This window comes from Haemaphysalis longicornis, unplaced genomic scaffold (genome assembly GCF_048455015.1).
Source record: "Haemaphysalis longicornis isolate Haplotype H1 unplaced genomic scaffold, Haemaphysalis longicornis Haplotype H1 scaffold_1, whole genome shotgun sequence".
Classification (NCBI taxonomy): Eukaryota; Metazoa; Arthropoda; class Arachnida; order Ixodida; family Ixodidae; genus Haemaphysalis; species Haemaphysalis longicornis.
In genome coordinates this window covers 274158803-274170986 of record NW_027526203.1, presented here as the reverse complement: position 1 = coordinate 274170986, position 12184 = coordinate 274158803, and the positions used below count along the sequence as shown (strand labels likewise).

Below are 12184 nucleotides of genomic sequence, written 5' to 3'. Positions count from 1 at the left end.
CTGGTAAAGTTCTAATCGCATTTCAGGTAGCTTCCGTTATTAGCCTCGAGAAGAAATTTTGAGTAAGATTTCATCATCCAGACCAAGTTTAGGCGTCATTTTAGGAACAGCGTTGCAGATCCGACTGAGAAATATCGTGAGGAACGAAAAGAGAAGCACGCAGAAATTACGCGTGTTTGGTTAAAATTCCCCAGTATATATGTCGTGGCTGGTGCGCATATTTCGGCAATTAAGCTCAGTGAGAGTAAATCGAATTTAAGGAATTCGCTAGTCGCGAAAGCCTCTGTGCTGCTCATTTGCGTCTACACTCGTCTGCCATTTACCCGAGCACCGTCATTTGGAAACGTTTTACGAAAGGCATTCGGCAGCAACAGTGACCGATCGACAAAGGCCCTGCATTCCTAAAAGCAGATTTGGGAGCGGCTGAGCACTGCCTACCCGTTGCTCTGGAGTACCAATAAAGCGTGCACTACGGCTTCGCCAAACGAGTGGTCGGAGCTGTTTCTAAGATGATACTGGAAATTTATGTGTCCCCGGTAAAAACGAGAGAAATTTAGTTTTTAAATTGATATTATAAGTGGGCAAAAGCTAACAACCAAGATAAACATTATTGCTGAGCATACAGTGGGTTCTTGCGGAGCAAATGTACGTGTGTGGTATTAGATAATGACGTAGCATCATGGTTTTAAATTTTACGTGCTCATTTTGAATTGCTTTCTCACGAGTACCATGCATTTATGCATTTAGTTTTTTATTTGCAGCATCTGTCCGCATGCATGTCTGCTCTTTCGGATCGAGGTACACGCACGAAATTGGTGTCTGCATAAATGCTAGCGCTGTATAAGTAGGAGTGATGAAGAAAACGACACAGTGTGAGTGACCTTACAAGCCAGTGGTTCCGCAGGTCAGGAAGAAGACGTCTCTCAACCCCAAATGGCGGACAGTTGAGGCGGTTCTGAACGAAGTGCAAAATTGTCGCATTACTACATGATCTGGTGAGTTTCGTACTTTTTGTGAACAAGATATTGCTGAGCGCGATTTTGCCCGATGCCAAACCTATCAATTGAGATCCACACATAAAATGCACGAGAAAACAGTGTTTCGTTCATGTCGGTTAAATGGATTTTCTACTTAACCACAAAGCAAAGAATTTAAATATTGTACCAAAAGACTAGCCTGCAGTCAACGCGCTTTTGGTCCGTTCTTCTGAGATATGAAACAGCCATGACTCAAAGTGGGGCCTAGCTAAATGAGGTTGGTTAAAGCTACGCCAAAACGCTCACCCCATGTCTTCGCTAATGGCGTGGGTCTAGTCGCTCCTTTTGTGGCATGCTTACGGACAGAGGTATTTGCCGACGACGTCCTGGCTAGCGACGAGAAACTTTGACCGGGGTCACACAGCAAGAGAGCGAAATTTCTCACGTCAGTGCCAACGAGCGCTCCGGAGGCAGCCCGAAGGCGGCAGCCCCGCGTACCTGAGCTCTTCTGGGCGACCGGCGGCAGGCTGTTCTGCACGAGGTGGCAGTCCCTGCAGCCCGGGTTGTCCGGTTCTCGGGCGCACAGGGCGAAGCTCCGGCAGGCGATGGGCTCGCAGCGGTCACCCTTCCAGTGGTATCCCGCGGCGCAAGCCGAGCACAGCGGACCCCGGTGTCCCGGCAGACAGGCGCGGCACGAGACGCTGTCGGCGCCGCTGGCCTCGCACTCGCCAGTGGACGTGGCGTTGCTGCAGGGGCAGACGGTGCAGCGCTTGCCCACGCGGAAGAAGCCGCTCGCGCACAGCTCGCACCACCGGCCCGTGTAGCTGGGGAAGCAGCTGCACGCCATGTCCTGCAGGGCCGACCGCGTGCACGCCACCATGCCTTCCTCGCTGCAGTTGCACTCTGCACACAGGAGGAGGGAACCACGGGAGAGAAGGGGGGAGTTAGTGGGCACTCGCGGCTTATGTGTACGCGAGAAACGGTATCGGCAGCGGCGGTCTCACGCGAAGGTGGCCATCCACTACTGCACGGCGAAAGAAACGGAAGAGGGGGCAGGTGGGGGGGAATGTGCTGTGGCGTGCTAATAGGTGGCAGTCATAGGTCTCGGAAGGAGGAGAAATAGTGGGAGAATGAACGGCGTTCATCTGCAAGTTCTCGTACCGCACCCCACCTGTCCCATAAAAGTACATCGGGCGATTTTTCACCTGTCACGTGTAGCAAACTGCTGCTGCTGGAAATAAAGCCGCCCAGAGTGCCTCAGGTCACGGTTGTGCTACGTTGCCGGAGTTTGATGATGGTGGTCATAGGGTCAATTCGATCAGAAACAAATGAAAGGCCGATAGCTTGTACCATTAATTGGTTCCAACTTGTGTTTCCAACGCTTGGTTCCAACGCTTCCAACTTGTGTTTTTTTAAATCCAGCCATATACACAAAATGAATTTGGTAGAAAATTATCCAAAATGTTAATTGTTGCTCTTTGCAGGCGGCGCTAACCTTGTGAAGGAATACCGGCGATATCCCAGCCTAGCGGGCCGCAGCCACTTTCCAAGTGCCAGCATTTCCGAGTGCGGTAAATTTTCCCCCAGGCATCCATCACTGTTCTTTCATCGTCTACAAGACGCCTGTTACTCAGTTAACAAGAAACCTTGTTAGGCTACTCGCCAAGCAATTCACTCCCTGTCATAGTCGGTCCTCAGGAAAACAAAAACAAAAACAAAAACAAAAACCACCGAGGTGGCTCAGTGGCTAAGGCGTTGCGCTGCTGAGCACGAGGTCGCGGGTTCGATTCCCGGCCGCGGCGGTCGCTTTTCTGATGGAGGCGAAAAGCAAAAATGCCCGTGTGTACGAGATTTTGGCGCACGTTAAAGATCCCCAGGTGGTCAAAATTAATCCGGAGCCCTCCACTACGGCACGCCTCATCGCCTGCGTTGCGTCGGCGCGTTAAACCCTACAATCAATCAAGTCCTCAGAAAAAGGGAAAGGGGGAAATTTGAGAGAAATGGGAAGATCTGAGGAAAGGAGGAATTGGATTACTTTGAATTTTATTTGTTTAGATTGTATTGAATTGTATTTACCAAACTGCCAGACCAATCCTAAGCAGACGTCAGCAAGCAATTTATCATGGATTAAATTAATGCCTAATAGCCAGTAAACCAGTTGAATTTTAGGAGAAAAAGCGTACAGCCGTAAAGCTAAGCAAATTTACAACTACGAGCGAAACTCCGCGTTGCGGCTAACAAGTGTTTCGCAACGAAAAGTAAGAAGTGCCATAGTATGTGTGCCATGTTTATTACCCTCGGGCTTTTTAAGACTGCCCCTTACTGCGGCTGAGCATAACACAATGTTTCGCAGCTCGATATTCGGCGGAAGCATTTAAATGAAGGTGAAGCGCTGAAACGCGATTACTTATAAGAGTGAGCTTTCCACTGCCCCTGTGCTTAGATGACCCTTGTAGCAAAGACAGCGCAGTTAACATTAAGCCGGCCCATGTCCGAAAAACGCTCACAACCCGCAGGCGTTATGCGGCCTGCTGCGGCGCCATAATGACAGGGCGGCTAAGTTGCCGCGCACGGGCTGAAATTTCCGGCCGCAGCGACTGTTCGTATGTATTGAAGAGGGCGCCTTTAAAAAGTCAGCGGTACACGATATGCTTGGTGCGCGAACCCTTAGGCGGCCTAAATTAATACTCCCGGTAATTCGACCCCTACCGGACCGCACGGTTCGGTCGAATTACCGGGAACGTCGAGTGAACAAATGGCAAAGTTTTATGTTGGGCTAGTTGATAGTTCATTAGGAGGCGTTAAATGCGTTAATTAGATACCAAAACGGGACTCGAACAGTGTTCTGTGTCCGCACGCTATTTCTGTGTCGAATTAGCGCATTTAACACATTAGCGCATTTTATATCGAATTAGCGCCCCGGGAGAACAAACGCGGACCAGGGTTTAAATTTGGAGCAAATAGGGGGCGTGTCAGTGTTAACGTCAGGCCAACGCTTCCAACTTGTGTCTGGATTACGCCCTTTGTAGAAAATTGCTGAACGGGAGCTTTCGCCCTATTCAGATACACTGTAGGCACAAGCGCATACAATGTTTCCCCCCTTGCCTTGAAAGAACTAAACGCGGCACACCGTTCAAACTTGCCGGGAATATCGGGTGTATTAACGCTCATGTGCGAGAAAAGTTTAGAATGAGTGGCCTAAACACTGCATTTGAGAGAAATTACTAATGTAAGCAATCGAAAGCGTTACGCGCATTGTTTATAGAGTGCGTGGATTCGTATCCCGGTGTCGTGGAAGCACTACATGTGTCACCAAATTTCAATTTGGCGTGGATGGTGATCGTGTCATGTGTGACGTAAAAGGAAGCTTTAGTAGAGGTGACATGAGGTTGACATTTCCTTTTTTTAGCAGCTTCGTCGGGGAATGTGGCGGTGATTTAGCAAGGTGGCCTAAGCCTTCCAGGTTTTTTTTTAAATGTGCACTCAAACCACTTTTATGTTTTGTTGCGACTCGTTGGTTGTAAACCTTCCTTACTCAATGCTCTCACGAGCCTGTAGGTTATTGCGAATAATAACAATAAAAATAGCCACAATGGCAGGGAATGTAACCCGAGAATCCGTGTTCAGTTACGCAGCGCTTTACCCGCTGATCCACCTTGGCGGGGACAATGCCCCTGAGCCGCCGATCTGCCCATCAAAAGCGGAAAATTTAGCGCATAAAGAGGCCTGGGAAACAATTTGGCAAAAAAAAAAGTGGATCTGTGCGTGACGTAATTAAAAATGCAATGTTCGTATTGCGTAGTGTGTTATCACAGATCTCATTATTTTAGCCAAATCGTATACAGGGCCTCATCCATAACGTACAAAGCTATTCTGGCAGCATAGATGAAAATTCAACTGCATTTGTCGAAAGCCGACCTAGCAGTATCTTGAAGAATATACGAAACGTCCTCGCACGTATTATGACCATACTTTGAGTCGGTGTACGGTAGGATCGATGAGTCGTTCAATAAATTTGCAGGGCACACCTACAACTGCACGGACAGGATGAAGTTCGACAGTTCAACAAGTTAACGGCGCTTTCATGTGTCGCCTGTTGTTCTTCGTGAAAGTAAAGGAAATTGACTTTGACAAAGATTACGTAAATAAGCTCGAAGCAAACACTTCGTGTTCGTGCTTGGTGTAACTTGCCTTAAACGCCAGCTAAAGGGGACAAGAAAATGTCCTCCTATTTGTCTTCAGTTAACATTGTCAGGGAACCGTCTATTTAAACTTGTATTTATCCCCCTATGCTGGGTAAGTCCGTGAACACACAAAATGATTCATGTGCACACACAGTCACGAAAAAACAAAAAAACTAACACTATAATTTGAAGACTACGGTGCATGAACGTCGAATAATTTCGCGGTTCGGTTGTACTTAGTGATATCATTCTTCATTATTGCAAATGGGCCATGCAAAATTTTTTCTCCTTGAAGAAAAACTCACTTATTTTCTGTGTTCTGATTAATACCGTTGTGTCCGTGTTTCATTTGTCTATGACTGTACACGAGTCATCACCCAGCCCGAGCAGATCAGCCTTTACAGTGTGTGACCCGGGGCGTCGTGCGTTCTAGAGAGATAAAGAACCGAGGAATGAGGGCGGGCGACACTCACGGATCTTGTTGTCCAGGTACGAGTCGTCTCCGACGGGCAACTCGGAGACGGGCAGCGCCGTGCGGACGCTCAGCTTGGGGGCGGCGGCCGTCTGCACGTTCGGGTAGACGGCCGACAGCACCACGGCGTACTCGGTGCCCTCGCGCAGCCGCGTCACCAGCTTCGACTGGATCACGCCGGGCAGCATCAGCACCTTCTCTTCGCCTGCGGGCGAGAGTGGGCCCCGATTTTTGATTCATTCCCTGGCGACACACACACGCACACATTGAACGGCCGGAATAAGCAGAACTCACGGCGCAAAGGGCCACATAAGCACTAAAGCTGTCCGTCTATTTGAGATCAAGTTACGCGCACTGCAGATATCGAGCTTGCGGTTCCATTTGCGGCATTTCTTTTCGAGTTGAGAGAGAGAGAGAGGAACAGAAACTTTAATGAATACCAGCGAGGTTAGCCGAGCCGTTGCACTGGCTTGCTACGCTAGATGATAGAAGAAAAAGAGAAATAAAGCAAAAAAACTAAAGAAAGAAACCAAAAAACACAACCAAAACTATAAAAATGAAAAGATGTCATTTGAAGCGGACAAAATTTTCAATCACAAAAGTCTATCCAGTTCTGTACTCCGAAGAAACACCCAGAGAGCTTTGATTGCACGTTACGCCTGACTGAAACCCGACCAAGGTCCCAAAACAGCCCTCAAGTCCCTTGCCAAGCTGCCTGCACAAAGATAGTATTAGTTTCTGTCTGTGCACGGTGTACTTTGGAGTTGAGATGCTCTGAAGTTTAAACTGTTCTACTCTCGTGTATTTATCTCAGCGTCCAGAGAGCTATTCCTCAGTGCGCAAGATGACTGCTTAGAAAGTGGACGGAAGTGTGCCAGTTTCTGGCACAAACGTGGCAGAGTCTACGGGATCTTAAAAAAAACAAAAAAAAAAACCTCTTAATAGGTACACGGTTTTGCACCCTGCTGAACTAAGACTTCATCCCAGTGCTTCATACCCTGTACATATGAAGAATGAAATAGACTTCCTGCACTTGACAGCAACAGTTCAAGACCGCCAGATCTTGGGACCACATTAGCAAATGATGTACGCATAATTATAGAAACATTTGTGCTAAATTGGGTTTTTCTTCTTTGCTGTACTGTTGTGTCTTTTTCCTTGAAAATATTGTTAACCATTCCCCTCTCTAACACCGCCTACTTGCCATATGCAACGAATTTTTTTCTTGAGTGAACCAATATAAATAAATAAATAAATAAATAAATAAATAAATAAATAAATAAATAAATAAATAAATAAATAAATAAATAAATAAATAAATAAATAAATACACAAACACGTCTGTCACTAAAACCTCCACAGCAGCGTCATCAAAATTAAGTAAAAGGATTACATATTGTTTTCTATAGTCTATTCTTGTTTTGGGGTCAGCGAACTATATTACAATGTATGCTGAAAGAAGAAATCAATAAATATAATAAACAACCACCCCAAAAAAGCCCTTCTAGGGCATAATTGGAACACGTGCAATTTCTTTCTCTAGAAGTGTTATGTTGCGTCAATAACTTTACAAACAGCAGTTATGACGAGCCAACTAATCTATTATTTCTTTGATTACAATCCGAATGTTCAGCAAAGCCTTTACTTCGTACACAGGCTTATCCTGAAAATAACTACACCCCGCTGTTACTAACATTCTTTTTCAAGGATATTCGAACAAACAAGCTCACTTAAGTGATTAGGAGTGATAATGCTTTAGTGCCATAATTCCGTACTGACCGAACATACGATAACCTGAGTTGAGCCATAGCACTGCGCTCCTTTTCCCTTCTCAGCCCAATCCATCCCCCTCCCATCACCTTCCTCATTTCTGAGTGTTAACCTGCCCGCTCGTCAGGATTCGCTTTTTGGGTCTTTACAAAACGTCATCTTTATATTTAGCGATTCCCAAATCTTGGACAGCTAGCCAAAGAACGGTAAGGGGACCCTGCAGCGATGGCCTTAAACGCTATCACTCCGTCCTTGGTGTCGGTAAGCACTTCGAAAGCTACAGTTTGCGCCCACCGAGAGCGACACTGCGTGATTTGCTTGCCGCATGACGCACCTCTTCTAGCCGATGCTGCGCATTTGTTGCGATTTTCTCTAAAGTAACCGCCGCATGCGTTTATTGCCGTAGCTGAAAGGCAGCTGGCCGACTGCGGGAACGCTGCTCGAGTGATTTCCCTAAAACACGCAAACAGTGCCCACACTTCGAACGGAGAAAGGGTGGAAAATCCCTCGCGGGAGCTTCGAAGTCATCTGATATGCGTAGAACAAAGATGTACGGCCCCGGTACTTCATGGACCATTAATTTTAAAATGTTGAAACAGCGGTTCCATGCAGCCCATAAGGCGTGCGTATTGCTTTTTCGACGGACTACCTTCGCAGGCAGGAGACACCGATCGGCAACTTCCTGATTCGTTCGCATCAATGATGCACGATGCAAAGGGCAAGTACGCCATAAACGCACGCCTGGGTTGCCAGGTGAAATTTTCGGGAATTGCATAAAAGATGCATTTTGATTTAAAAAGAGCAACCCCGGGAGAGAAACAAAAAAAAAATCTTACAAGCGCACCGAAAAGGGCCAGTTAATGGAGCGCTCTTCTTGCCTGCTGGTAGCCACATTAGCGCCGCTGTAATATTAATTGCTAACTGCAGACGCCTTTATGAAGCGCGCCTACGCAGCCGTCGTAACAGGCTCGTTTATCGTGACGCGCGCCAGCCAGCTCTAACTGGCGCGCTGAGCCACGCGCGGCGCACGGTGATGAGTGTGCGTGCTGATGATGATGGCGCCCGCGGAAAAAAAAAATTATCCCTACAGGCCTCCTTGTTTTTCTCATCTAACAGAAACACAGCCGCCATACATGGACGCGCCACCTCGCTGTCAGGGTAATCTTTAATCTTGAGCGTTTCCTCAAAAACACGCAAGAACCTTCTACATGAGCGTCATTCTGAGAAAATATAGCGGCCTTTCTTTTTACATCTTGCACAGCTTTGTAATAAGGAAAAAAAGAATATTCATCTTTCTAATCGCTAAAAGCTTACTCGTTTTAGTAAATAATTTTAACAATCACACCGCGAATATTCTACACGTAAATGCCATTTCCGTGCAGGGTGCACCACTCAGCGGGACTAAAAGACCGGCGTCTATAGCAGCACCGAGCGTCATTTGTCGACACCTGCCAACTAATACCAGTTTCCTCTGCAACAGCCGAGTGGCTGTTTGGCGCTGCTAGTAATTTTATCGCGCAACTTCCCACAACGCGCTTTCGGTCTCCGATACTGGTTTCATGGGCGCCACGCATGGACGTATCACTACCATGGGCGGTAGTGATATGTACACCCGGCGGATGATGCGCTCTGTGTACGCGCCTCGGTGTCGAAGCCTTGAAAGCGCGCGCTCCGCGACAGCCCCAATATGGTAGCGAAGGATCTGTAGAAGCCGACGTGTCTGTATACAACGGTGCGACCCATGGAGTTTTCGCGTCTTCATCTTCGCTAAGGGGCGGCGCTTCTAGTCGAGCAAAAAAATGAAATTGAGAAAAAGCTACATCACACGCAAAGGAATGTGATGTCATTGCCCCGAGACTGCTTTCGTCTTCCTTTCCTTCTGGGGGCACTTTCGAGGGATCGGGGAAACTTGGCCTGGTAAGCGGTGGGGTTGTCAATCGTAACAGAAATCCCCACTCCTCCAGTTATAATAAAAAAAAATGAGTACATGTTTGTGGCCTGCAACGAAGCGGTTACTCGTTGATCCCGGATCACTCGTTTTAGACAACCAGGCAGTGTCCACGCACTTCGCTGGCGGCGAAGTTTTAAAAATCGCGTCAAATATGATTCAAATGGCAGAATGAATTCGATTCCCGTGAGTTGCGAAAGGGCTTACACGACTTAATAATGCGGGAGTGTGGGGTGCTAGATAAGAGTGAGCGCATACTTTAAGGAGCGTATTCCTGGGGAGACGTACTGCGTGATCGCACGCTATACCTCTCCTCCCTCTAGCTATGTACTTCCCATGAGCGTGCGGAATGGGGCGACTCGCCACTTATGACTCGAGCGCCTCCATAAATAATTCTGCTCTCCGGCGGATCGGGTGATGAAGATGAAGACGAGAATGAGGAGGTCATGGCATAAGGACGTACGAACAAACAAATTCTTCGACACAGGTGGCCGATGCGTTATAGCCCAGAGCTGGATGCAACGCCGTCAAACCTGTGGAAAAACACTTTGATGTACTGGCCGTATGAAATGCACGACCATGCTGTGCTTGCAAAAACATCACCGTTGTCGCACGATTTCGAAGCTGCTGACCCCTTTCGCTACCGTTTCAGTCCTGCAAGCTTCAATACGGGGGAAAACTATGATCTTGTGCCCATAAATATCGGCGATTTTCGTCCGATCGTGAATAAATGTCCTCGAGGAAAGCACGCTTATCCTTCTAGGACATTTCGTTTATTGGAAATAAGCGAGCCCATCGACAAACACTTTTGCTCAGGTGCGCGAGGAAAACAATATCCGTCCTGCGGCTATTTGGCGGTTGGGAATGAGAAGGACGGCCTCAATACGAGCGAAGGATTACGACGTGAACCCCCGAGAATAACGCGAAAGGGCAGGAGAAGTCAATCCCTACGTCCGGTATGATGGCGGAGGCCGCAACCTTTCGCCCTAAGCAAGAAGAAACGACCGTCTAAGCACTAGAGAGACGAGCGCGTTAAGCCCCTCCATCCAGAGGTCCTAATCAACGCACAGGCATAGGTTTGGCCGCACCGCAGTCGCTTGAAGAACGTTGTAACCCGGAGGGACGATATGAGAAAACGACTCAAATGAGAGTGGGCAGTGCGCGCTTGGCTGATAAGGAGCACCTTCGTCTGTGAGAAAAGCCGCCAGGGTGCTCGGCCCGTATCGACTGTCGCCCGCAGCACACAGGTAACTCGCGCACTCACAGAAGCTCGAACCGAAGAGATTTCCTCAGCCGACGCATGACCGATCGAATTCGAAAGTCAGCGGTCCGCTCACTGTACTCGGTTCCTTCTCCAGGAAGACGCGTTTTCGCTTTTCTTTCGGCCATTTCGTTGCCCGGCGCTCTTGCATTGATACTTTTTTCTTCTGTCCCGCTCTTTCGCCGCGGTAGAGTGGCACTACGGAAGAGCTCCATCATTGTGCCGTATAGCGCTACAAATCTGTGGCGGGCTCTCTCCAGTTACCTCACTCCGATGACTCAGGCGCGCTCGATCCCACCGTGTGGCCGGATAGCGCGCGCTCCGGGAGCGGTCTTGTTTACTCGGGCGAGCAGACGGAAAGGATTTTCCTATCTCGGGACGCACAAGGACCGAGTCGGAACCGATACAACGGGTTCATGTCAGGAGTTTATGGCCCCCGAAATCGGCTCATTCGCTGCGCGGCGCTCAGCATCGCGCGCCCATCAAGCCGCCAGAGGCGATACTGCGGAAGGCCCGTCAGAAGCCGCTCCGCGATATCCCCCTTTTGCGGATCCTCAAGGCAGAGCTCGAAAACGGGGGAAGGGCCAGCAGTGCACTATTGTACGCTCGCAATAGGCTTCGAAACAAGGGCAGGCTGGCGCTGTCTGAGAGGAATTTGAGCAGTGCTCACTCGCAAAGTCATTGAAAAATGCCGCTTGCATGCAAGAGACTAAAGGTGACCGCGCTAAAAGAAACCTCCCTCCAAGAGGGCGCAGGGCAGAGAGTCAGTTCGCTATGCGAACTGTGGAGCATTCACTATTGCGAGCCGCTTAAAGCGGCTTGTGGGTACTTGTCTATGTGCAGGAAAGCCGAAACGTAGAGGTCAGATATGGCAAATAACGTGAGCCCAGGATCCCTCCTTTTTTTTACTGTGACGACTGTCTACATGAAGAAAGGTTTTCAAAAGCCAGCGCGGTGTTGTTATCGCCATCTGTACGCAAGATGCGGGAGGCAGGCAGAGGGCATTACCACGGCGAAACGGCAAATGGTGGGACGAGTGAACATGACAGAACACTGAGTTTCTCGCCGCGGGTGTGTGATGTTTGGCGGCACGGGCACAGTGCACAAAGATTGCGTAAACGCTTAACAAGCGGGTGTCGGTCGACAGTTTTTGCGAACTCACATCGTTCTTGGAAACTAGTTGTTGGTCATTTCTTCCGTACCTCCGGTCGTATTAACATTTTTTGAGCACCCAAAAATCGCGCCAAGCGTTCTCGTGCCGAGTGGAAGGACAGTAGACAATCAAAGGTACGAAACGTGCACACGCTGCATACCATACACGCATGTCATAAACGCAAAGCACCTCGTTTCGGCTACATTTGGATACATAAACAAGCTTTTCGTACCATCTGAAACGTTTATTATCTTACCACCTGAACCGTGAGATAACAACCTTAAGCTCCCCCCCATTCTAACACACACACACACACACACACACACACACACACACACACACACACACACACACACACACACACACACACACACACACACACACACACACACACACACACACACACACACACACACACA

The 12184-nt window shown here is 48.5% G+C and overlaps 1 protein-coding gene across 1 annotated transcript in view; it reads right to left on the bottom strand.

The window, feature by feature from the left end:
• Positions 1-12184, bottom strand: part of LOC144146025 (uncharacterized) — a 193188-nt gene that overhangs the window by 25371 nt on the left and 155633 nt on the right. Inside the window, exons 3-4 of the mRNA XM_077677943.1 lie at positions 5635-5838; positions 1476-1880 (exon numbers count right to left, since the gene is read on the bottom strand). Coding sequence (XP_077534069.1) covers positions 1476-1880; positions 5635-5838 — 609 coding nt within the window. The remainder of the gene's footprint in view (positions 1-1475; positions 1881-5634; positions 5839-12184) is intronic.